Below are 24,763 nucleotides of genomic sequence, written 5' to 3'. Positions count from 1 at the left end.
GGAGTGATTGTAGCTGTTAGTATGGCTTGTCGTAATGGTTGGCTGGGAGTGGATTGGCCATCAGACGGCGATCCAATGGTTGGGGAGTGATTCTCTGATAGTCTGATGGCGATGGGGCCTTTGTTTTTGTTGGTGAGGGAGTGGGTGGTTGGCTCTGCTCTTTCTTGGCATCTGAACCACCTCAACCTTCTCCTCCTTGGCCTATTTTTTTCGCCTCTGGTTAGTGCTCTCTTCCCTGTGGATTGGGTCCTTTGCCAAGCTCCATTGCCTCGGAGTACAGGTAATTCTCTTCCATTTCCTTCTGTGCATGCTGCTCTTGTCCATCTCCAGGCCATGGAGAGATTATTTGCATGTTGTGCATGCTGCCCTTGTTCATCTCCAGGCCATGGAGAGTTAATTTGGACACCTGATTGGGATTGCAGTTTTTCAGATTCATCGGATGCGATGATCTTTTGAGGTTCTTGCATTGAACAATATAATCCTCAGATTTGGACACCTGTTTGGGAAATTGTTTTCTATTCTTTCTCTCTTTTTTGAATACAAGATATTGCTTTCCTGTTCATCTGCTGGATGTGCATTTGAAACGCTGCGAACGAGTTCGTAAGTTTTGGTGCCCCAGTCAGCACTGTGGGTCTGTAGTACTGTTACATTGTCCTACTAACTGCATGACGTTTTAATTAGATATATACTCCGTAGCTGACAAAAAGAACATTTTCATAGATCATCGAACGGAGGAAGCCCTTTTTTTGCCGGACATTCTTGTTAGGATAGGATCCTTTGGTGTTGAACGGACGCCATCGTGTACTGACATGTTCTTTTTGTCATCGAACGGAGCAGGAAGCAAACATTGATGACATTAATATGCTATTCATTTGTTAATAATGTAATTAATTTTTTTCGGAAGGGGTTAATACGGTAATTAATTGGGCCGTGTATTTAGGTGGTCTCCATTCTGAACCTAGACAGTTTGCAGGTTCCGAGTTCGCGAGAGCAGAGATGGGCGACGTGGCAAGGGACCTGGGGGCCGGCACGGTGGGCGGGGCGGCGCAGCTCGTCGTGGGCCACCCGTTCGACACCATCAAGGTGAAGCTGCAGAGCCAGCCGACCCCGCCGCCGGGGCAGCCGCCCAAGTTCGCGGGCGCCATTGACGCCGTGAAGCAGACGCTCGCCGCCGAGGGCCCCCGCGGCCTGTACAAGGGCATGGGCGCGCCGCTGGCCACCGTCGCCGCCTTCAACGCCGTCCTCTTCACCGTCCGCGGCCAGATGGAGGCGGCGCTGCGCTCCTCCCCCGGCGCGCCGCTCACCGTCGCGCAGCAGGTCGCCGCCGGCGCCGGCGCCGGCGTCGCCGTCTCCTTCCTCGCCTGCCCCACCGAGCTCATCAAGTGCCGCCTCCAGGCCCAGAGCTCTCTCCCCACCCCTGCCCCTGCTCCCGCCGCCGCTGCCGCTCCCGTCGCCGGCGCCACGGCCACGGTTTCCGCCGCGGCCGCCGCTGGGCCCAAGTACGGCGGGCCCATGGACGTGGCGAGGCACGTGCTGAGGTCGGAGGGCGGCGTGCGGGGCCTCTTCAAGGGCCTGGGCCCGACGCTGGCCCGCGAGGTCCCGGGGAACGCGGTGATGTTCGGGGTGTACGAGGCGACGAAGCAGGCCATGGCGGGCGGGCAGGACACGTCGGGGCTGGGAAGGGGGTCCATGGTGGTCGCCGGAGGCGTGGCCGGGGCCGCGTTTTGGGGGTCCGTGTACCCGACGGACGTGGTCAAGAGCGTGCTCCAGGTGGACGACTACAAGAACCCCAAGTACTCGGGGGCCATGGACGCCTTCAAGAAGATCCTCGCCGCAGATGGCGTCAAGGGGCTGTACAGAGGGTTCGGCCCCGCCATGGCCCGCAGCGTCCCGGCTAATGGCGCTTGCTTCCTCGCCTACGAGGTCACCAGGTCTCTGCTCTAGCTAACCCTGCTGTCTCCTGCTCTGCTTTCTCCCTTCTCCATCGGTTCATTCATTCAGCGAGCGTCATCTGGACAATTCAGTCAATGGCACCTCTGTAACAGAAAATGGAGCTTTGTGAACCGAATGAAATCTGCATTTTTACATGCAAAAGAATATTTGATTTTCGCCCTTTTTGTTTTATTTGTTGTGCGAAGATGTTTCCTTGACAGCATCAAGACACGTCGTCGGTTCGTTATTCCTCCCAACATGCTCCTACCTTTGGTCGACAGAGAGGCTCACTGCCTGCCATGTGATGTACTTTCTCCGACTCATGTAAGTGTGGTGTGTATTTAGACGATTTTTAAGTAAAGATACATTAATATTTAGATAAATTTGAGTCTTAATACATGGGACTCCCTACTCTTCTTGGGTAAATCTGAACTTACCAAAAAGAGCGGCAAAAACACATGTATGTATGTGTCGACTCTCATCCGATGGTTGGTGATGAAGTTCGTATAGGCCATGTCAGGTCATGACTCGTGAATCGTAGGAGTAGGAGGGCCAGTGATGTATGCTGATCATCTCATGGCTGGCTCGCAGTTCAACTCGAACTGTTGCTAGATTCTGGTGATGCTGTCAGGAAGAAAGAGGCAACAAAAAAGATGCGTTGGATGCTTTTGAAATAACTCACACTGTCACACATGCTCTTGTTTGTCCATGTGTCTAAAAGACAGATTAGTACCGAGCCTACTACTACCTTAATTAGATCAAGAAGTCACAAAGGGGTGGTGGCGCAGTTGGCTAGCGCGTAGGTCTCATAGCTAAAGTGAGTGATCCTGAGGTCGAGAGTTCGAGCCTCTCTCACCCCAATTTTTTCTGTATTTCTGTCATGGACCTTCTGGTCTATTTCTGTCATGGACCTTCGTACTTTCATTCCAAACAAAAATAGTCATATTTACAAAATTTAAATTACTTGTATCTTCATAGATATTTATCAGATTTCAAACCATATGTAAACTTTACTCGAAAAGGTCTGGTCTTTGATCTACTCCCTTCATCCCAAAATAAATGACGTGAAATTCTTATACACCGCGTCATTTATTTTGGGACGGAGTGAATATATAGTATATCATCTTCAGTCCCTTAATAACTCTCATTTCAAACAAAAATAGTCATATTTACAAAATTTAAATTACTTTTTCTTCATAGATATTTATCAGATTTCAAACCATATGTAAACTTTACTCGAAAACTACTTGCACAATACACTTTTTTATGTTGTGAATATATTACGAGTCAAATTTTAATTATTACAAAGACCATGTCAATGTCTAAAACGATATCTTTAAGAGGAGCAAAGAGACTAGAGAGTCGTATGTTGCAAAAATTAAATCATGACTTACTTAAGTCGAACCAATTCAAAATACTCAGTGTTATAAGTGTAATATAAAGCAAAAGAGCGAAACATGGAGCGGCACATATACGAAAGCAGATGCTCGCTGGAACACATAAGCCCTTAGAACCGTTAGAAAACAGTTAAACACAACAAAACCGATTGGTGGTTAGGGTGGCACGTTGGTTGATCCGTGTCGTGGAGTCTGAGCGTTGCCCCATGTCTTGTTCTAAGAAGGGGCTAGAACATGATGGGGCATGTTGCGGCGCTTGTCAATTTGTACGACATAATGATAAAAATTGACACAAATATACGGAGATACAACTTACTCCCTCTGTTTCATGAAGATTGGCACGGTTTTAAACTAGAGCTAGTTCAATGTCGTGTCAATCTTTATGGAACGGAGTGAGTAAAAGTTTAAACTACATGAAGTAAAATACATATTTGTCAGTAATGTAAGAGATGCATATTTGTTAACGATGAAAATTAAAATTTCTATCGTTTTGAAGTTTTTTGGGCCGCTTCTTGAGTGATGATCACTGGCGGAGCACCGTCAGACCACCTTGGGCACTTGCCCAGGCCCAATCTGTGATGTCCCTTGTATAATCATGAACAACCTTGGAACAAAAACTGACTAAATTGGTGATGATTTTTTGTATAAATGGCACAACATCAAGTCTTTGTCCAGACTTTGAGTTTAACCTTGCTCCGCCACTAGTGACGATAAATTTGTTACATTTCTTTCAATGAGCCATCAACATGTTTTCCTGATGGCTTGGATGATTGGATTAAAAAAAATCCAAGTAACGATTATCCAATCAACTTTATTTTTTGAGTGCTGTTGTTAATTGTCGATTCCCTATTTATCTAATCCTAATCTAATTGATTAGTTCAGGGAAACCAGTGAGCAGATTGTAGTGAAACGAATCGATATAATTTTTTTATAAATCCACTTGGCAAATGAAGTTAGCTATTGGTTTGTTAGTTCATTTTTATCTACCAATCATATCTTTTTTTCTCTTGGTGGATTATTCAGAAATACTTAGTACTACGATGAATGTGCTTTTGGCCGGATGACTATGGTTAAGAACATATTAAAAACCGAAAACTCATACGGAGCACGTAAAATCTGTTTCCGTTTCCATCTCGGAGAGAAGGACTCAATTTCCCTTTTTTTTCCGGAACGAACGGAAGTTAGCAGCTCATTCCGAGGTAGATCTTCAAACTGCCGCCTGCAGGAGCAAGCAAACCTGATTGATGCAGCACTAATCACTGTCAAAACCCATCGGAAAACAAAAGATCAACAGCAGCAGTCAAACAGTAGTTGTTACTCGCCCGTCAGACAACGACGTAGTGTTGGTTTCGAGTCACAGATGAGATTCTACGCCGCCGGAGAAAAGAAAAAAGGAAACCCTTCAACCGTCTTTTCGCCGCTGTCTGTCGTCTGAGCACCAGCAGAAGCCAGAAGCAGCTTCATCTTTTGTCCACGGCGAGAAGAAAAAAAGAAAAAGGGGGAAAGGAAGAAAAAAAAAGGTGGAGCCTTTTTATGGCTTCTTTGATTATTGGGTGCAAGTTGCGCAAGTGGACGAGGATGGAGTGTCAGGGTCGGCGTCCGAAAGACAGCGCCATGTGAAATGTCATCCCTGCAACCGCTTCCCCCCCTCCCCTGCTAGGCTTTCAATGCGTCTGTCGTCGTCTCCGGCGCCGGCGCCCACCACCGGTGACCCATTCATCTGTCTCGCCGCCCCCGTGAAACGCCGCCCACCAGTGGTTTTGGACTTTTGGTCACTTGGTCAGAAGGAGAGTGTATGTGTGTGTGAACGGCGTGATGTATGTATGGAAATGGAAAGGAAAGGAGATCTAGTGATTATTCTTTTCATGATGATGCCAAATTGACAATGGGGCGAAGGGGATTTGTTTGGAGGGGATTCCACTAATAGCAAGTGGAGCACCTAAATATAGTGTACTATCACTGCTAAATTAAATTTGTCATTCCAAAGTGGGCTTTTCATCAGTCACTTGACTTAAGGCAAGAGGAAAACTGCCAACGAATCTTTTGTTTTTTTCACTTGTAGCAAGTTCCAAACTGGTTTGTCCCCGGAAAGAAGAGGGACCGGGGTCCGGGGAGAAAGAAGACGGAAAAAAGAGATGCTCATTGGGTTTCATGCGCATCTTGCAAGTAGTCCTAGCTTTCTCCTTACATGTCTGAATCTCCAAGCACTAACTTAGCAATGGCATTCATCAGCCGTCACATGGTACAGCTTCTGGAAGGCTCGGCTAACACAAAGTGCAATAATCCTTGATTTATGCATATTTTCTCCTAGAAAATGGAAGCTTTCGTTTACACTAGCCGGTCTAAACTTGTTATAACTGTTCATTACAATCTCAAGCAACCATCAGCCTGACAAAAAAAAAGTTGGCAATGAATTCAGAAAACTATGCAGTGATGGACACAGAATTGCTTTGGAAAATTGGAAGCGAAATTTCCTATTCCAGGGGGCTTAGGAAACAACAAGTGTCGCCACAGAAATCTTCAATCCCGGAGAACACGGAGCAGGAAAACATGACAACAAGAGACAAAAGCTACACCTACTTACACAAGCATCTCAAGACAATCAACAATACCGTCAACAATAACAGTAGACAAGATATCATCATCATCATAGAGTTTATAGATAGATATATCTTGGCTTCCTATGAATGGTGCTAACAATTTGCCATTATCAGCGTCACCGATCGATCATCACTTGATCGATGAGTGCTAGAGTAAGTTTTGAATCAAAGCTAATGAACATTTGAGTACTACTAGTCTAGTAATTTAACTGGCTTAATCATCTACTAGTAGTAGCAGGTAACCGAGCTATGAATCGCATCCAAAGTTGAATTTCCAATTGCAATCACAACGACAAAGGTAAAAGAATTCCAAAGGAAAAGAAAGGAAGACAGGGAGGGAGGAATCCATGGAAAAGAGAGTTTTATTACAGGCAGCACCTCAGGAATCACACCTATTCGAAGCCCCTGCAAAGCGTCAAATTCGAAGCAACCCCCTCCCAAAAGAAGCAGAATCACCAGCCGGTGTTATTCCGCCGGCGGCGGGGCGGGGGCGTTGGAGGCGGCGTTGGCCTCGGCGACGGACTTGAGCTTCTGGAGGTTGAGCCTGACGACGGTGTCCGCGAAGAGGCGGGTGTCCTCCTCGCTGTTGCCCTCGGGGACGTCCACGATGTAGGACTCGAGGACGACGGCCGCGGCGCCGGCGGCGCGGATCTCGGAGACGGTGGTGACGGAGCGGTAGTTGCGGAGGCGGTGCTCCCCGCCGATGATGGTGAAACCGAAGGCCCTGCGCGCGTCGTCGAGCAGGTCGAGCCGCTCGGTGCTGGTGCTGGCGGGGAGGCCGGAGATGACGCTGACCTCGCGGAGGCGGCCGGGCCGGAGCTCCCCGTCGTCTTCCCCGGCGCCGGCGTTGGGGTCCGGGCGGAGCGCGCAGTTGCGGATGAAGTGCTTGTACACCTGCGGGCAGTCGAAGCGGCGGACGATGGCCCACACCGCGGCCGCCGGCGCCTCGATCCGCTGGGCAAGGAGGGAGGAGCATTGACCTTGACCCACGGCGTAGAGGTGGTAGGCCTCCACCGTGGGCCGCAGCTGCGCGTACTCAGCCGCCGTCAGGCCCAGACCCGCCGGGACCTCCGGCTCCCCTGCCCCCGCCCCCGCCGCGGCCGCTGCGTCGGGCTGCTGCTGCGGCTCCATGGGATTTGGGTTCGACCCGACGACGGACGAGGCTGGATGGGATGGGTGCCTGCGAGAGCGAGCTGAGGGGGGGCGAGGCGACGAGGTGATGGAGTAGCCTTGCAAGAATGAGCTGCCTGCTAGTACATTTATTACTGCTGGAGGCTCTAGCCGCGCGAGAAGCTGAGGCTAGATGGGGAATTGGGATTTGGGCTTTCTCTCTCTAACCCCTCCCTCTCCGTTCTCTCTCTTCTCCGTCTCTTGTTTTGGGGTGTTTTTGAACAGTTTTCTCCGTCTTTTATTTATTCGATTTCTTTTTGGTCTATGATGATCCCTCCATTCCATGTCTTTGTTTTACCAAAAAAAATGATCTTTTGTGTATTCTCTTTGGATTTTGTGTTTTCTCATTTTTCAATTTGAATGTTTGACATGTTTGTTTACATTAGAGATAACCCGATTCTTTAAGTTTTCCCCCAAGCTAGGGCGGATGGTTTTCTCCATGTTCATTCGCGTGAAGCTATGATTTGGATTAAAGTACCCGTAGTCTTGTGGTGCAAGGATTGTTACTTTTATTTTATTAATTAATATATCAATTGGTTTGTTTTTCTTTAGGTGCAAGGACTGTGATTTAGTTTTTCAAATTTGTTAAACTAGTAACCTTTTTAAATGTATGAATTGTCACTCCAATTTTTATGAAAGGTGCTGCAAGCTAGCGATGGAAATTCATAACAAACTGTAAAAGTGGAATTAATTAGTTCCGGAAAAATGAATGCCCATTTTATCGGGAGATTAAGCGTCCCGGCAACAAAAACAAGCAATCTTGTAATGTGTTGCCCTCATGTTTTCAATTAAGCTGGGTGATTGAAAGCATACGGAAGATCAGACAATTTTAAACTTAAAGAGGAACACACATATATGAATTGCGAACGGATATTTGTTGAAACAAAAGAAAACCTTTGAAGCATGTAGAAGAAGGAAAGCAAACGGCACCGAGGGTCGGATGACGGAAGAAGACACGCAACGGTTGAAGAACACCCGCGCCGGTGAAGAGGCGTGCACCGGAAACCCCGCGTGGTTGCGTGGAGGATGAGACCATAGGAGGTCGGCGACAAGTGTTGTTATGGAGCATGTGAAGTCACGACTCACGAGGGCCGCAAGGTCACAAAGGGTTGGGAGATCAGGCGTTCAAGTGATGAGGAAATATTATGTTCGCAATGAAAACTTGTCGATGGGATGATAGGGCTGGGGTGGGCTCAATGTATATGGGCCACGTGTAGGCTATGATAAAGAGAAGTTCCATATATAAGAAAATAGAAAATAATGTTCCCACGGTGCTATACTGGAAATCACTTCTCCATTTTTTGCAAGAAAAAATCATTTCAGTTCCACAAATTTCAATTTCCCTGTTTCTCATTCCATTTCGTATTTTTTGGAACAGAGAAAAATATTTCATTCCGATTTCAGCCCTCTGCAGCTTGTAATTTCCGTCACATAATTCTTGACGAAAAATTACATGTATCTAGATGTTTTTTAGGAATAGATACAACCATTTTATTTGACAAATTTGAGACAAGAATTACGGGACAGAATGAGTATTTTTTAAGAGTAATGATATGAAGGAACCCATGTTTTTAGAACTTTAGTATCAAAACCCCAGGAGTCATGGTTTTCTGATACTTCGTCAAATTCGTTAAACGCAATGAATTGTCATTTGTTTATGTGGTATTACAGTTGGATAACAATTGTCAAATTTGTTATAGTGATAACCCTTCACGCATATGGTCGTACAAATTGCTAATTTTACTATTAGGCATATTTGGTTCAATGCCAATTTTGTGACTCCTAAACACCACCAGAGCTACGAGTGAGACAAAAAGTTACAAGAAGTGGTGCGTGTGACACTCCCACATAAGTAAAACCAATTGTACCAAAAAGCAAAAGATTGAAAAGAAAACCCGACACGCCTGTGAGTAAGTCTGGCTGAGATTGGCAGTGGTGAAGAGTGCGTATACCTTCGTCTAATAATATCAAATCAAAAAGTATAAACCGAAGCGAAAAACACATAAATAGATGTTTTTCTTTCCTTGTAAGTCAAAAACAAAGTCACACCAAACAAGGGTTAATCTTCCGTCCAACTTTAGCCTATATTCACTATTCATTTGTATGTTTCTCTAAATTATAAAATAAATTCAGCGCAACCTATTTCAGCAGCCGTAGAGCCTACGTATGGATACCGGCGATCAAACAGACAGCTCTCAATCTACTAACTTGCTGTATGCAGTTGCGTAGGATGAAATCACCGAACAAAACTAGCAAGCCCCTGCAAAATTAGAACTAGGTTGTCACGTAGTACTCATTTTGTTTTTGAAGTGAATGTGATTATACCTTAAAAAAAAGTTAGCGTGATTGTCACGTACTCGGCGTAAAAGAGATCTATGCGGTTTACTACTGCGTATGAACATGCGGGCTTTCCTTTCGGCGTGGACCTGGTCACTGGTGGACCGCCATTATAGAATTTATTTTGTCGTCGGGTGCCTTTTCGCAAGATTCGCGTCTCCATTTCTCAAATCGGTCCTATCTAGTTGGATTTGGAGGCGAGAGGGTTAAAGAAACGGAAAATGATTGGCTCAGGAGGCAGCACGACTAAACAAATGCGAGATGGTGGTGATCAGTTTCCTTTTATTTTTACGCTTTTCAATTGGGAAAGACGGGATGCGTGTGGGCCCGCAGGGTTCCACGGAGAGCGTGCCGGAGGAGAGATATGGCGTCTGGGCCTGGCTCGTGCAGTCGTGTAGAGCCTGTCGCGTCACACTTGCGAATCAAAACTTCCTCTAAAAAGAAAACCTTGTGAATGAAACACTTTTCCGCCAACTTGGCGCCCACGCCCTCGCCACTGCAGGATGCACTCGTCAACGACGAATAACAGGCTAGGCGCCCGCCGTGGTCGAAGAAGCAGCAAAGCTGATGTCCCCCAGCCCGTCGGCGAGAGCCTGGAAGGATGGGGAGCGGAAGAGCTGACCGGCTGACCCGTGACCCCCGCGCCCATCGACCCCAACGAGATAGAAATGTGGACGCCGCGGCAGAAACGCCGCATCGACCAGGAGTACTGCTTCATCCTCTTCTGCCGAACGGCCCGAACCCCGGCCCTTGGTTGCCCACGAAGCGCCACCGCCCTTTTCGCTTGTGCCATTTCTGTCGGGTGCACATTCATGCCGCCTAAACAAGCAGCCGAGCACTCCGGACATACGACTCGTCGTTAAGGTTACCGGTACACTAGGCCTGAGCCCTGAGAACAGCACGTATTCACATCTGCCATGTAGGATAAGCCAGCCAATGCAAGTTTATATACTCCACTGTTCGTGTGCTTAAATCAGCAAACCCGTGTTGATTTCCATGTCAACTACTGCTAGTAATAGCAAAAGACCCGTGCGTTGCTATGGAATAACAGAAAATTGTATCAAAACGTCAAATTAAATGATGATGTGTTTCATGAGCACATATGTATATAACGATTATGATACGTTTATTTTAGCAGGCTATATTCTGGTATCTTTCGCTTTTGCACTTGTCTTTGTCTTATTTCTATATTCCGTGTGAAAAGAAAGTAACGCATGCTCAAGTCTTTTGCTCTCTACGTCCAGGTTATCATTGTTCTCACATACACCACACTTGAAAAGTCATGTGTGAGCGTTTTTTAATTTTTTTTTGCTGAATTCATGAAGTGATTCTCAATATAATCATGAATAATGAAGAACATGTAGCAATGATAATGTTTATCACTTCCGTCCGTCCAAACCGCTCGACCTCCCCGTGTGGTGATGATTTAAACAACAAGCATCGGTATATTGATCAAGACAGCAAGCAGCAACATCAGCCATCACATAAAGCAAGCGGCAGTATAAATTTTGCTTAATGGATCCTTGCCCGGCTCTCATATCCCTTCTCCCAATTTCTCTCGCTCTTCCTCTGACTACCCTCTCCATCCATCCTGAGTGCAAACTCCTCCTCTCCCCGCCCGATTCATCCCGTCACTGAACATCGCGCCGCCATGCGCGGCAGCCTGCTTGTGCGCACCGCCTCCGCCCGTAGATTCCCGCCGCCTGATCCCACCTGCAGCCCGGTACGCCTGTGCGCCACCCGCCTGCGCCCTCTGTGCGCCGTCCGTTTGTCGCGCCCGCGCACCACCCACACATCGCGTCCGACCACTGTTCGCCACACGCCACTGTCCGTCGGGAGGGCCACCGATGACTCACCCGACGCTATCCTTGCTGCCTTGCGAGAGGCCACCGCCATCCCGGCCTTAGGCTCATCCCATCGCCGTCCAAGTCCCGCGGGGAGCCACCGCCACTACAGCACGTGGTCATCTAAAATCTATCTTTGCCAATAGACAGCTCGACAACTAACATGGGGCGTGGTGTAGTGCGGCGTGCACGAGCCGGTAGAGGCGGCGATCGGGGCACGCGACGGAGCCGCGGGTCCGCAACCGCTTTCCGCACACGGACACCGCCGATGCGCACGAGCTGGTGGAGGTGACCAAGAGCGGCGGCGGGCGCTGGCGAGATCCGGATCGGGCAGGAGATGGGGGTGAGATTCGTAGGAGAGGAGGAGGAGCGAGAACGGCTCTATTGTTTTTTTTCTTTTTTATGCGGTACGTGTTTTTTCTGCGCTTGAGGACCGCAGGAACCGGAATTAAAAGACGCGTGAGGATAGCGGTGGCAAATTCGTAATTTCGGTAAAATGACGTACCGCGACGCACGTATCATTACCACCAACTCCAATTTAATATATTGATATAGATACTCCGTGTGTTGCGAAATGGTTTGCGTGCTTAAACACAGTGGAGTACTTCGTATGTTGCATCTACGACTTCCCGTTGTGCCCCTTCGTTTCCCACGTGACATTTATAAGGCTCCTCGTTACCTGGCGTGTCATTTGGGATTCTGCGACCTATTTTTACTGGGCTAATAAATCAGGCTTGCTACCTGCTGTATATATAAAGGGCTCCACGTTGAATGGGAGTCATTCATTCTGAGTGGAAAAACGAGGAGCTCCACCTGGGAAATGAGACTCTCTCACTTGGGACGAACATGGTGAAGATACTGGAGATCGGAGGACAGCCTACTGATGCAGAGGAAGATGACGACTGCTGCGAGATCAACCCTGCCGAGTTCGCAAAGAAGGTCAATCTCAAATCAGACGATGATGAAGTGGTAATTGTTGCTGCGAAGGGACAGGTAAGGTCTTTCTGATTCTTTGTCTCCTTACCTCTACAATTTCATGCTTAATCGGTAAATTCACCATTTGGATTTAGATAGTTTGTTTTGTTTACTCGATAGATGTGATGCTGTATAAGAGATGAGACGGCACATAAAGCAAAATTTAGAATAGATTCGGCTAAATGAATTTTTGCACATTACTAGTAGAAGACTAGTCATCGTGATCGAAAAAATCCATGAACCGATGGAACCATCTTTTTTCTTCTTCTTCTCATGTCTGTAGATCAAAGTGAAGGTGGAAATAGATCAATCGGGGCACGCTGCAGAAACTTTTGTTGGCAACCTGCATGAATGCGCTGCTGGCTATTCCTTGGAAAACCCGTATGAGATCGAAGATGATGAACCTAGCGTCCGGCAGATTGAATCTGTTGAGGCCAAACCTGATGCGGTATGCATTCTTGACAATAGCAAGATCGATGCTCTTGTCAAAAGCGCTACTGACAAGAGCAAGATCGATGTTCTTGCTGATGCCAAGAGCATCCCTGAGGAAATCGCAATCGATGCTGCTGCTGATGTCAAATGCATTCCAGACGAGAACAAGACCAATGTTCTCGCTCATGTCAAATGCATTCCAGACGAAAACAAGATCGATCCTCTTGGTGATGTCAAATGCACTACTGACAAGAGCAAGATCGATGTTCTTGCTGATGCCAAGAGCATCCCTGACGAGATCAAAACCGATGCTGCAGATGTCAAATGTATTCCAGACGAGAACAAGGTTGATGTTCTCGCTGATGTGAAATGCCTTTCGGACAAGAATCCGGTGAAGTTTGGAAACTTTGAGGTGTTCATTCAGGACATGTTGCCTGTGAAGTGCGAGCATGAAGACAGCAATGGTATTGATGAAGGTGTTGAAGAAGAAGATGCTTATTATGATCACATCCCTGAGATGGATGGTGTCAACCTCGAGGAGTACCTTGGACCTGGAGGAGGAGTTTTTGACGAGGAAGACAGTGATGATTTCGTTGTTGTAGGGAGAGAGTCTCTGTGAACTGGCTTTTATTTTATTTTTTGCCTCTTTCCGCTATGTATTCAGTGATTTAAGTATGCTTGGCAAGAGAAAAACGATGTACCGATCTCCTTCAAATCAGAGTACAATTGATGAAAATTTCTTGTGGCTTGAACTGTTTTGATTTTTGTAATCATGTTGAATCCAAAACTCTAATACTCCTATTTTGCTCCATGGTTGTGGATAAATAGGTGGCACTGAGAGATTTTCCACACCCAAGGCACTTATGTGGAAATTACCCATTTGATACAACTTCTCATGAGAGCCGTTGTCGTAAGGTAATCTGATTACCCACCCACAAACTGTTCTCATCTACTTGTAAACATAACTAGTCTAATTGGCCGTTGTGCACAAAGCAGTGTTATTGCTCCTTGTGTGAGGTTCCTGCCACCAGTTGTCTAAAGTGGGAAGGAACAGAAGGACACTGCCATACTTCCAAGTGATGCAGAATTGTTCTTCACTTGATCACTCAATGATCATACTGTAAGTCCATCCATTATTTTATTGTGAATATTGTTACGTTTGATTTGAGTACTTGAAAAACATTCCAGATCAGATCCTATCTCAGAAGAGGGTTACAACGAGATTAATGAGACCATTACATGTGAATGCCCCACTTGAATCAATTAATTGTCACGAAATCATTTGTTATTGAAGCACATAGGTCTACAGATACATAACCATCATCATTTGTCCCAGAATGACGTGATGTTATGGGGCAAGTTACATGCCCCCCACACATTTCATGGAATGAAATGAAACGATGGCGTAGCAATGACTAGGGTTGAATTTTTCAAATAATTTCTCACCCTGACTCCATGACAAATCATAAATAGTTGCATTACCTGCTGGAATACAGATAAATCAATGGCCTGGTTTGAAGCCATTAACTACGGGCGCCCCATTAATTTCATCTCTGTTTTTCTTGACATATGCAGTATATTCGCCATATTGCATGGTGTACAGGCTGCTCTGGTAGCGGGTGACGCGAATTTTATTCCTCAAGGACTCAGTGATGGTGCCATTGTAGCCTGCCTTCCTCATGAGCGAGTCAATAGCCTCTAGTTGTGTCCATCCTGTCAGGTATCAAGCCTAAGTTAGATATGGATCGGAGGTAGTAGCAACTGAGACAGGCATGTACTGATTAAATACTTGTATCTGTTTTTCCATGCTCTTCAATTTTTTATTTCAGCCATATCAGTTCGTATTATGTGAAATCTCATATGATTGACATATGCAGCACTTGAGGCTCTCCTCACATTAACTTTTCGTATATACATGAACTTTTCGTATATATTCAAGCAAGTGAGTTGACCATGTTGACTCAAATAATTTCTAAAGGAGGCACAGATTGGGACCTTCACTTTCTAGACAAATAACAGGCTCACTGTAGTTATAGACAAACCTAATATACCTTTGCTCCTAGAACCAAATTTCTAAATAAATCACGTCATTGTAACTAAATAGATTTTGTTTCCAGTGGGTTTTGATTTATCTATACTTAAATTTAGTAGTTTTAGTAACTAAAAAGTTCTTGGGAGAAATGTAGCAGATAAGTGCTCACCTTCATGGGCAGCAACCTCAGGTAAATAAGTTGCACTGCGTCTTACATTATAGTCTGGATCGGTGAACTCAATAATTAAGCCATGCTTTCCAACCTGCAGCAATAGAAGAAAATAACTTTGATGCAAAATTATCACGAGATAATATCATGGTGAAAAAATATACTGTAGAAGCAAACCTCCCAATCAAGGTGGTTGAGTGCAGGTTCGTATTCAGTCAATATAGATACTGTGCACTCCAAATGTGGCAGTTCTTTCGACTGTATTGGTGGAAAGCGACGATCCCTCAGGGCACTGCAAGAGATAGCATATTAAATTGATATAATCAACACAAAGCTTGCTTTAGTGCCTTCGCACCTTTGTATTGCAATAGAAATTACACATGGAAACCCAGTGTTCTTAAAAAAGTTACCTCACGAGCGCATAATCCTTGAAGCCACTGACAATCTGACGGGGCTCTAAGGTTCCGATGCATCCCCGGAGGCGTGGTTCCGAACCATTAGTGGCCTTCTTCCAGGTCACAAATAGTGGGCTGAACTTACAAAAATTGACCGACTGAGTTGAGACATTGCATATATTTCAAAGCAACAACAGTAACTTCATCACAAACTAATACTGTACGTAAAATTTAGTTTGATAACCTGACAAATTTAGGAGGAGGGAACTCCACCAAGAACACTTTAAGGAAAAATCCAGACTGACTCCTATTCAAACAATCAAAAACATCCTATATACCCTAACCGAGGCAAGAAAATAAACCCACCTAAACTAATTATTATTCCCTTGTTAAGGTAGTCTGTGCAGCCAGAACTAGCAAACACATATGACAAATCATATCCAATCCACTCTTCCTGCCGTAAACTCCCACCAAATCCACTCTTGCTGCCGCAAAGGCGCCCCCTTTGCCCAAATCTCGGACAAAACTGACCCGAAACCACGCCGGAGCCGCCGCAAAACCCCACCCTATTCGGCCCCGGGCCGATCGCGACCGGGAGGAAGAGAGAAACTCACTGGACGCCCTCCTCGAAGGCGGGCGGCGGCGGCTGCGCGCCGTCGTAGTAGGCGACGAGGGTGTCGAAGCAGTAGACCGCCATTTCCTCCGTGGCCACCACCATCGTCGATCGCCGCCGCTTCTTCGGGGTAGGAGGCGGGGCGGTGGTAGGGGAAGGTAGGGGGGATACGGAGGTTGGAGAGAGGAGGAAGGAAGCGAGCGAGCGAGCGGTGTGTTTGTTTCGTGTCGTTGGATTCTGAGCCGGAGCCCTGACCCAGCGGTTGAGTCATAGACGCACGAGAGGGACCGAGCAGAGATGCGTGGGGTTTTCCGGAACTGTGTGTTTGGTTGGGTTAAAACTGTTTTTTTATTTTTGTCTTATAAGTCAGCACCTAAATAGCTGCTTTGACTTTGATTTTTGTTTATACTGTCATCTAACAATATCAAGTCAAATGTCTAAAGCCAAACCCGAAAGCACATAATTTGGTGCTTTTGTGTTTTATAAGTCAAAATTCAGAAAGCAGTTTTAACCCCAACCAAACCGGACCCAAAAAAAATGGTCGTTTTTGACTTTGGATGTCGCTTGTGTTTTATGACGCCTTGTGTGGGCAGGTTGGGAATTCACATAGGCGGCGTCATGAATCCAAGGAGAATTGGACTTTTATCTAGGAAATTTATGCCACTTCAATCCTGATTCACGAGCCCTGATTTTCTCGCAAATTTGGGTTTATTTCCAATACAGGTCATACTCGGCGTAGTAAAGTATGTACTCCGTATATCATGTCAAATATAGCACATTTACGCTATGTTTTGGCTAACGTCAAAGCTCATGACCTCATGTAACGCCGTTCATAAGCTCTGTATAACGAGTGTATTTTCGGTGTATTATGCAATATTTCCCATCCGAATTAACGTTTTCAGTTTTTGACGTTGAAAAATAGAAAAGTGCAGTCTTGTTCAATTTTTTCGTTGTGGATGATTTGAACTTAGTATATAATTTTATACAAATTCAAGTCACTTATTTTCGGACGGAGAGAGTAAAGTGTCTCACATTTAAAACAACTTTGTACTAAGTTTGTACAAAATCTGAGACACTTGTTATGGATCGGATGGAGTATAAATTTCAAGCTCGTATGAAGGTTCTGGTCCTCATAAAATAGGTATATCGGACATTAAAATCTCATATTTATTTGAAAATTTTGAACTTAAGGCAGGATGAAAGACCACCGAATAGAAGAGATCGCTCACTGTGATTGCATTTGCGGAATCACATAAGTACAGCTACAGAATCATCTTTAATAAAAGAAAAAATGTAATTAAATTATGATAAGAAATCTTGTCCGATAAATAGCCGGGATTCCTAGCTCTCGCGGGTTTTTTATGATAAGAAATCTTGTCCGATAAATTGCCGGGATTCCTAGCTCTCGCGGGTAAAAAACAAAATCCAATACGTGAGTTCTTTGACACAGTTGGCGTGTGAGCTCCACACGTGGCCGTAGCGAAAGATCGTTTCATGGATCAGGTGGCATCGGCGCACGGAAACAAAGTTCATATCATGTCGTCGCAGGCAAAAATCATACGTACGCTGCACGCAGCATCCTGTTGGAGAAAAATAACGAGCTAGAAACAAAGTTGAATCACATCACGCAGAACAGCTATATATATAACAGAAAGAAATGAATCTGGGGATCACTGGGTCTGCCTGCTTTGGGTAGAATAGTACTAGTTCTGACTAGTGCTCTAAGATATTCTATCAGCGTCACCTTTCCAAGATGATGTCGATGTTTCACCCAACCACATCGAATACCATCCAACAAAGTCGGATGATCACATTACAATTTGATAGCATATCCCCTGAGTGCGAATTCAATGGACCACAGGTCTTGCCGAAAGAGTTTATTCACATTCCAGAGCAAGATGGTATTTCCCCTTATTAGAGTTTGCATCTCGGCCAAACATATGGTAAGGGTTTGCATCACTTTCTTCCCTATGATGATCTGTTTCTTTGAAATCCTTCTGGTAAAAGTAACAAAAGGCCTAGGCCTAAAGGAATGAGATGCTATATACAAATGAATATGCCTAGGACTCGCGATGGCAGAGCTTGAAGGGGCAATCTGATGAAATTTACTTGCTATGCTTTGAAAGGAGGGGCTACTTCAGCATAGATAGAACCTGGGTGACAAAACCAAGTACTTGCTTCAGAAATCTTCTTGAGAAGGGCGCAATGACCCACTTTGGCCCTCAAAAATCTCCATCGCCGCTGCTGCTAGCTGAGGACTTGGACTTGAGGAAGAAAAATAATCAGAAGTTTGAAACCTGATCTGTTTCAGCATCTGAACAAACCTCCAAGTTATCAAGGTGGGACTCAAACAACTCAGCCAATCTGTCGGCATCCTTAACTCGTAGGCGCGTGCCTTGCTGCCCAACTACAACAGCAGCTACACGTGCAGCCAGGAGGCCAATGCCCTTCAAGTCGGACGCTCCTCGTACAATACCGTACAGAATCCCTGAAGCATATGCATCACCAGCTCCACAGGTATCAACAGGTATACACGACGGTGGTGGGATGTATATTGCTTCACCTTTCACCCCAATGTAGGAGCCGTGATTACCATCTGTAACGGATACCAGAGGAATGGAATGGCTTAAGTATCTCGCTGCTGACATGGTGCTCTCTTCCGAGGTTAGCTCGCAGAAAGCCCTTGCTTCGTTGGCATTGGCGAATAATATGTCTGCATAGTTTCCTACGATATCCCTGTAAATGTTTTGGATCAGAATCAGTAGTGTTGGGAGCTACATAGTGTTATGCTCTCGTAATATAGAAAGTATGAAGTAAAAGAACAGTCAAGATAACAAATCGCTATACAGTTCAGTTGGTAACTCAGCAATGTGATCAAGACAGAACTAGATGCCTTTTATCAAGTTGCGTATTTATGTGGTGCGAGATTCTTAACATTTTTTATAGTGGACTTGCACCAGCACCACCATTGAAAGCAAGTAAAAAGAACCTTCTTTTTTCTAGTGAATAACCCATAGCCCTCTTGTTACTTGAAATGAAATGGAAGATGACTTATGAGACTGGATTGTTCGCAACTGGGACGAGATAATTGCAAGATGTGACACTAACAGGAGATCCTTCACAAGGAGGCTACTCACCAAAAATCACTGTGGCAGCGCTTTATGCATGACACATCTGATGCCGAAACAGCAATAAGTGCACCATTCTTCTTAGCATCTTCACAAGCCTGCTTGATGGCTTCAATCGTGTGAGCAAACTCAAATAGGTAGCCTTCCACAACTAGTATATTTGACTTGGATACTGTATCAGCCAAGTCTGAATCATAAGCCAAAGTTGAAGAGGTACCCTGCAACACAAGTTACAGTTAGAAAATAATAATAAAGTAGTGCCAGGAGAATTTCTAATTGATTGGCTAACAAAATAGTGCAGCCAAATTATAATGGCGACGTATCCAGTGAAAACCTGCGATCTCTCAACGTGGGCCGGTGGGTCGACAATGGACGGTATACATCAAAGGTGGGTTTTCTTAACAGCCACTTAACTCTACTTTGCAATAACCCCTTTCTTTTACCCACGTCATAGAGTTAAGTGGCTGTTCAGAAATCCCATCTTTGATCTATGCCGTCCATTATCGATCGGACGACCCACTTTGCGAGTTTGCCGAATTTCACCGGATACTTTGCCAATTGTAATAACATGGCAAGCAAACTTTATATAAGACGTATGTTCTCAATATTGACCATCCTTATTTCAAATAAAACTTTGTCAATAATTTGGATGCCCTCTTAAGAACCCAAATAGTGAATTGCTACATTTCCAGGAAGGAATTAACAATTCACCACAACCCTAAAGCATCTAAAAAGTAGAGAGAGTGATAATTAGGTTAGGGATAAAGCAATAGCTGAAGTACTGGCCAATCATTGTAGAAACAAAAGAGCCATTAGTGAAGGATCTGACCTGGTATGCAAGCATAGTACGCTGCGCATCTGGAGTTGTTAGAACAATCACAGTCCCGGTAGTCCCATCCTTGACTGGCTTGGACAAGAATTGCACATTAGCACGCTGCAGTTTTTGCCTAATAGCACAATCCAAACAACAATTTGATGTCAGCCAATGCTCTAAAGCAGCAGGATCAGTGAAATGAAGATATCATCAACTTAGTGAATTTACCTGTAGAAACTACCAAGCGGATCGCTGCCCACACTGCCAGCCATTGCAATTCTAAGCTCCGGGTAACTAGTGATCTGACTACTACCAAGCCTAGAGAGAGCCACAAGTGAGTTAGACAGTGAGCCTCCCGCGGCAGCCTTGTAGGTGCAACCATCCATGGCACGCAAGACCCGTCCTCTCTCCTCATGGTTCACAAGTGTCCTCGTACCCTTCTCTATGCCCAATCTCTCGAGGAATTCATCATCCACCATGCCAGAGAAGTCAACCTATTTGTGCACCAACCAATTAATAGTTTAGCAAGGATCCCATCAGCTTATACAAACAGAACTTCTGTGCATCGATTGTCAGTTGTATATATTTGTCCCCGACAACACATAGGCTGAACAAGACATATTTAAGCATACACACAAGAAGCAAGTAATCATCAATCAATGACAATGCAACACCAGATGAATCCTAGCAACAGCTTGTCTTCGCCATTTAATAGCTATTGTTGACAACTTTTTTGCTGCGTGGAAGCAGTCAGTTTTCTTTTCCCAAGTACTAGTTTCTCGCAATGTGGCACCAGAAAATCACCTTTCAGCTCCCCCATATTTTGTAACATTTTTTTCGTGGAATTCATAGAGCTTTATTCAACAAAAGAGCTCCAGGTACAAATACAATCAGCCATCAGGCTGCTTGCCAATAAGCTTGGAGCAGAGTCCAGCCAACTACTCGTTACCGTCAATGTGCAAGCATGCTTCGCACACAGATGGACCGAATGAATAATGATTGGCTACAAAAGAAGTAAAACAGGGAGCTAGCTCTCCAATCTCTAAAAGTAGAGGTGCCACGACCGAACTAGAGTTGTGAACCTTTTGTAGACTCGTAGTAGAAGTAGACAAGAAACAAGTAGCCGTTGTAGACTCGTAGTAGAAGTAGAGTGTCGTGACATATATACAGGTAACTAATAATCGTCAGCCATTGCACAAAGTTGAACCATTAACACTACCAGCAAAAAAAAAAACAAGGAAAGCCACAAAGGCTTGAAATGCTTGCCTTTGAGGAATTCTAGACCAATCAATACCTCCCACGTTTTCTACTGTTGAATTTTTCAGTTTCACAGTTGGTTCTGAACATGAGTATTCAGAAGGCGAAGAAGAGATAAGGAGGCATGCGCACCATGGCCTGGCCGAGGCCGAGCACGTCCCAGCGCTCGGGCCCGGAGGAGGAAGCGACGGCGAGTTCGAAGACGTCCTGCTGCAGCGACGGGGCCCCGCTCAGCACGCCACGGCCGTCCACCTCCTCGTCATCGTCGTCGGCGTCGGACAACCCCCCCATGAGAGCCTTTGGCCTGGCCTCCCAGCGCACCGACAGGTACCCGCGCGGCCTTGCCCAGCAGGCTCCTCCTCGCAGCGCGGCGGCGTAGGGTGCGGCGGCGGGGGGAGGAGAAGGAGGCGGGAGGCGGCGGCTGATGAGGCGGGAGGCGGTGGTGGAGGCGAGCGCCATTGGAAGAGGACACGGAGAAGAGTTCCTTCGCGTGTTCGGGGCAGGAAGGAGAATGGAGAGGATTAGGGTGGTCCAGGAGCGCAGGAGGAGGACGTGGGTCTCCTGCGGCCAGGCCGATGAAGGAGAACGATAGGATCATAGGACGCGTTTTTCTTTTCTTTTTTTCCTTCTCAGAGAAGGATGTCTGTCCCGTGGGGACCACCGTGCAGCCCCTCGGGGAGTTTCTGTTTTCTTTGTGAAAAAAATCTCGAGCCGAATTGGAGCCCAGTGCAATCTCTCTTGGGCGAATGGGCCTACAGGCCATAGGCAGGCATGGCCGGCCTTATGGGGGAAAGACGCGGCATTTCAGCATTTCCCACCTCGCGTTTGTTACCAAGGAAGCCCAGAGCCCGTGCCGGAAAAACAAACAAATGAAACCCAGAGCCTTCCATCTCCAAAACATGAATATTTATGTTGATGTTTTTTATACCATCGTCAATCTCTTGAGATCTGCCGGCTCAGTTTTTCGAAGGTACTCATAGGTAGGGTGTCCGTGTGTCCGTTCATAGAGGTGAGTGTACGTACATGTTGTGAGCGACTGCGTTGCGTTTGTATTGTGTTTCTAAAAAAAATTGATACCATGCCGCATTCTATAGCCACGCGTCAGGTATCCGCGAAACAATGTAAAATCATTATAATATGATAGCAAATAAAGTTTAGACTATCTACTTTCGTATGCACTCTGGTTTCATCCCTAGTGAGGAAGCGTCGCAAGGATAAATAGTATCCAGGCTCCATCCTCAGCCTATTCTATGGAGCTCTTCAAAATTTCCTTCTGTATTTGATGTAGCAGCAGTCTCACGTCATGCTTTTCGATGATCGTGTCCTGGGCATTAGTTTTCCGCTTCTTTTAAGCAGACGACTGATGCAACCTTTAAATCTTACAAGGTTAGCTCATCATGTATTTGCCTGATATTTTGTAGTCTTGCGCCGAATACAAGGATTGAGTCTTTGCTGAAATCTTACTCCCATTGGCGATCCTGTGATGGAATCTTACTATCCGATGACCCATATACACAAAAAATGGTGGCTTCCAAGGATCTTGAGATGGAATCTTACTTTTATTGGAGATCTTTGTATCTGTGTAAGTTAGATTTTTTCGATATGTTTCACCTACTTTATCTTTGTATTTGAGTAAATAAGTAAAGGAAAATCATCGTATAACAAAACGTGCCAGATTTTTCCTTTTGTCTTTTCCATCCTTCTCCAAAACGAAATAGTAATGACTGGAACCGAACTGTATGGACGCCTTGTGACACCCACACATGAAAACAACAACAAATACGGGAGCACCAGATAGATCTGGCCGTCCATGGTGAAGGGCCAATTGGGCATTTAACCTCTCGATCTGTTGTTAGTAATGCAGAAAAAAGGGCCCGATCGATTTGATTTGGGCCGGCCCTGCAACAATCTAGCTCCATGGGCACCTTTGTATGTTGTTGTGCTCAACTTGTCTCCGGCCAACCGCCACATCGTCGTCTCCCAGTGGTCGTCGTGCTACGCTTTCTGTCCAACCCGCCGACGCGATGGCCCAATCAAGCAGCGGGCCCTGCTCAGATTGTGGCTTCTCCTCCGGCCTTCATCATCAGCTGGCGGAGCCATTTCTCTTTCGGTAGCGCCCCTCCAGTCGCTTTGGCGTCTGAATTGAGCGGCAGTTTCGTCCGCTCCGCATGCCCTCATTCGGTGCGGCTGCCCCGTCCATTCTGCCGGCGTAGCGGCCCAACTGAGCGGCAGCTTCGTCTGCTCTGCCGGTCCTCTCGTCGGCACCTCCGACGCGGCAGCCTCGTCATGTGTTTAAAACAAATTGTGACTTTTTTCTTAGTCGCAAACTAAGATCCAGTTTCGCACGGGAAAGACCAAACTACCCACACGTTTTCCGATTTTGCCCTCCAAATTGAGGTACTCTAGCGGTTTTCTACTAGGTACTCCCCAAAGTTAATAACGGAGTTTTTGATTACGTACTCTCTAAAGTTAATAATGGAGTGCCAGATATTACTTACCCCTGGATCGATACGAATGAACGGTCCACGTTAAATCCGGGACTAACCACCACCAGCGGAACATACTGCTCGGTGCAGTTGTATTTTGAGCTTTCGAACTAGAGTTGCAAAGGCGGACAAGTTATTTTTGCCTTACGACCAGGACTAAGAATTTCCCAAAAAAATGGATAAATAGTAAAATCTCTAGTTTCTAGGATAAGAAAACAGGATTAAACACAAATGGCAGACCCGCCAGCTGATTGTTTGAGGCCCCGCTTGGAATACGAGGGCTCAAAACTGCAAAAACCGAGACCATATATCTTTAAGGATTCGATTGTTCTAGAGGGTGAGAATTTTTCTATGAAAAACTAAAGGAAAAGAAATTGAGAAATTAACTATGGATCAATGAATACCACTATGCTAGTACTGGTTTTCGTGAAAAGAAAAATTAAGGTCAATTCGGAGACTCTGTGTAAACTTGTACACCACCGATCTGCTTGTGAGTTGACTGGATCGGATCCAGCGGTCAGCTAGAGTTCATCACACGGCACAACGGTCTACTAGTCCCCCCCTAGTGCAGGTACAGAATGAGGTGATTCGTGCGAGGAATTACCAAAACGCCCTAAAACCCTAGTTTAACGAGCAATTCCCGTGTGGATTCCCGGGAGTGCCCTCGAGCCCGGCCGCTATTATTTGCTCCGGCGCGGTCCAGCACTGAGCAGTACCGCTGGTGTGATGAGTAGGCAAGAGGCGGTCTTTGTCGTATGCATGCGCCGTTCGGTCGCTCCCAACGGATCACCAAAGCGTTGACTTTCCGGCCTGGTCAACGAACACGCGGCTGGCCAACACACGGGTGACGTCGTGGGAAGTTTGCTGATCCTTTCCTTTGAACGCTTGTCTGAGAGACGCGCGCCAGCGCCAACCTTGGCTGCGAAGATCCCGTTTCCCATCCGATTCCGACGGCCTCTGCATCGGCGTATCTCATCGTCTCGGCCGCCGCCCTGCGAGCAGAGCTGACACTGGCGCCGTCGAGCTCCCCTGACGCCAAAAGGAAATGGGCCCCCATGTGATTGAGGAGCGGTGGAGCCCGGAACGAAGGCAGAAGCATTGTTGGGTCCACCTCTCAAAAGAAAAGAAAAAAGAGAATTGCTGGGTCCACAGGGAGGTGGCGGCCTCGGGAAGGGAGGCCGT

General features: G+C 46.1%; 5 protein-coding genes and 2 non-coding genes across 8 annotated transcripts; 3 read left to right on the top strand and 4 right to left on the bottom strand.

The window, feature by feature from the left end:
• The first annotated feature begins 71 nt into the window (after nt 1–71).
• LOC106866561 (mitochondrial carnitine/acylcarnitine carrier-like protein) lies at nt 72–2,315 on the top strand. Of its 2 annotated transcripts, none has more exons than XM_024461085.1 (2): nt 72–280; nt 941–2,124. In XM_024461085.1, the coding sequence occupies exons 1-2, from the start codon at nt 106–108 to the stop codon at nt 1,942–1,944; spliced, it is 1,179 nt and encodes a 392-aa protein (XP_024316853.1). In that variant the 5' UTR covers nt 72–105; the 3' UTR covers nt 1,945–2,124. The 2 variants fall into 2 exon arrangements, with proteins under 2 accessions (XP_024316853.1, XP_014756942.2); XM_014901456.2 differs by having other exon boundaries at nt 106–280; nt 974–2,315.
• Nucleotides 2,316–2,705: 390 nt separating this feature from the next.
• On the top strand, nt 2,706–2,792 carry TRNAM-CAU. Its single transcript is given in 2 exon segments — nt 2,706–2,743; nt 2,757–2,792. It is a non-coding gene; the product is annotated as a tRNA-Met (tRNA).
• Nucleotides 2,793–5,967: 3,175 nt separating this feature from the next.
• On the bottom strand, nt 5,968–7,274 carry LOC100845504 (abscisic acid receptor PYR1). The gene has a single exon (XM_003572067.4). It carries the CDS (start codon nt 7,058–7,060, stop codon nt 6,395–6,397), a length of 666 nt encoding a protein of 221 aa, XP_003572115.1. The 5' UTR covers nt 7,061–7,274; the 3' UTR covers nt 5,968–6,394.
• Nucleotides 7,275–11,856: 4,582 nt separating this feature from the next.
• On the top strand, nt 11,857–13,439 carry LOC104584192. Its single transcript, XM_014900743.2, has 2 exons — nt 11,857–12,273; nt 12,539–13,439. Exons 1-2 carry the CDS (start codon nt 12,052–12,054, stop codon nt 13,304–13,306), a joined length of 990 nt encoding a protein of 329 aa, XP_014756229.1. The 5' UTR covers nt 11,857–12,051; the 3' UTR covers nt 13,307–13,439.
• A 483-nt stretch (nt 13,440–13,922) lies between these two features.
• LOC100834332 (uncharacterized protein At2g38710) lies at nt 13,923–16,151 on the bottom strand. Its single transcript, XM_003574326.4, has 5 exons — nt 15,898–16,151; nt 15,299–15,418; nt 15,066–15,180; nt 14,889–14,982; nt 13,923–14,400 (listed from the first exon to the last, which is right to left on the bottom strand). Exons 1-5 carry the CDS (start codon nt 15,999–16,001, stop codon nt 14,189–14,191), a joined length of 645 nt encoding a protein of 214 aa, XP_003574374.1. The 5' UTR covers nt 16,002–16,151; the 3' UTR covers nt 13,923–14,188.
• Nucleotides 16,152–17,676: 1,525 nt separating this feature from the next.
• Nucleotides 17,677–21,675, bottom strand: LOC100834029 (uncharacterized sugar kinase slr0537). Its single transcript, XM_003574325.3, has 5 exons — nt 21,228–21,675; nt 20,067–20,332; nt 19,854–19,971; nt 19,034–19,242; nt 17,677–18,632 (listed from the first exon to the last, which is right to left on the bottom strand). The coding sequence occupies exons 1-5, from the start codon at nt 21,552–21,554 to the stop codon at nt 18,179–18,181; spliced, it is 1,374 nt and encodes a 457-aa protein (XP_003574373.1). The 5' UTR covers nt 21,555–21,675; the 3' UTR covers nt 17,677–18,178.
• MIR7715 (microRNA MIR7715) lies at nt 19,394–19,521 on the bottom strand. Its single transcript, NR_126995.1, has one exon. It is a non-coding gene; the product is annotated as a microRNA MIR7715 (primary transcript).
• Nucleotides 21,676–24,763: the final 3,088 nt, after the last annotated feature.

This window comes from Brachypodium distachyon, chromosome 3 (genome assembly GCF_000005505.3).
Source record: "Brachypodium distachyon strain Bd21 chromosome 3, Brachypodium_distachyon_v3.0, whole genome shotgun sequence".
In the NCBI taxonomy this organism is placed as follows: domain Eukaryota; kingdom Viridiplantae; phylum Streptophyta; class Magnoliopsida; order Poales; family Poaceae; genus Brachypodium; species Brachypodium distachyon.
The sequence above is the reverse complement of the archived record's forward strand: the minus strand, read 5'-3'. Positions and strand labels throughout refer to the sequence as shown.

Coding starts and splice junctions, on each gene's coding strand:
- LOC100845504 (XM_003572067.4), bottom strand. CDS start 7,060: ATGGAGCCGCAGCAGCAGCCCGACGCAGCGGCCGCGGCGGGGGCGGGG.
- LOC104584192 (XM_014900743.2), top strand. CDS start 12,052: ATGGGAGTCATTCATTCTGAGTGGAAAAACGAGGAGCTCCACCTGGGA. Junction 12,274..12,538: donor TTGTTGCTGCGAAGGGACAG/GTAAGGTCTTTC, acceptor TCATGTCTGTAG/ATCAAAGTGAAGGTGGAAAT.
- LOC100834332 (XM_003574326.4), bottom strand. CDS start 16,001: ATGGTGGTGGCCACGGAGGAAATGGCGGTCTACTGCTTCGACACCCTC. Junction 14,983..15,065: donor TCAACCACCTTGATTGGGAG/GTTTGCTTCTAC, acceptor CTATTGCTGCAG/GTTGGAAAGCATGGCTTAAT. Junction 14,401..14,888: donor TGAGGTTGCTGCCCATGAAG/GTGAGCACTTAT, acceptor GATACCTGACAG/GATGGACACAACTAGAGGCT.
- LOC100834029 (XM_003574325.3), bottom strand. CDS start 21,554: ATGGCGCTCGCCTCCACCACCGCCTCCCGCCTCATCAGCCGCCGCCTC. Junction 20,333..21,227: donor TCGGCCTCGGCCAGGCCATG/GTGCGCATGCCT, acceptor GTGCACAAATAG/GTTGACTTCTCTGGCATGGT. Junction 19,243..19,853: donor GTACTATGCTTGCATACCAG/GTCAGATCCTTC, acceptor CTTGTGTTGCAG/GGTACCTCTTCAACTTTGGC.
- LOC106866561 (XM_024461085.1), top strand. CDS start 106: ATGGCGATGGGGCCTTTGTTTTTGTTGGTGAGGGAGTGGGTGGTTGGC. Junction 281..940: donor TCCATTGCCTCGGAGTACAG/GTAATTCTCTTC, acceptor CCGTGTATTTAG/GTGGTCTCCATTCTGAACCT.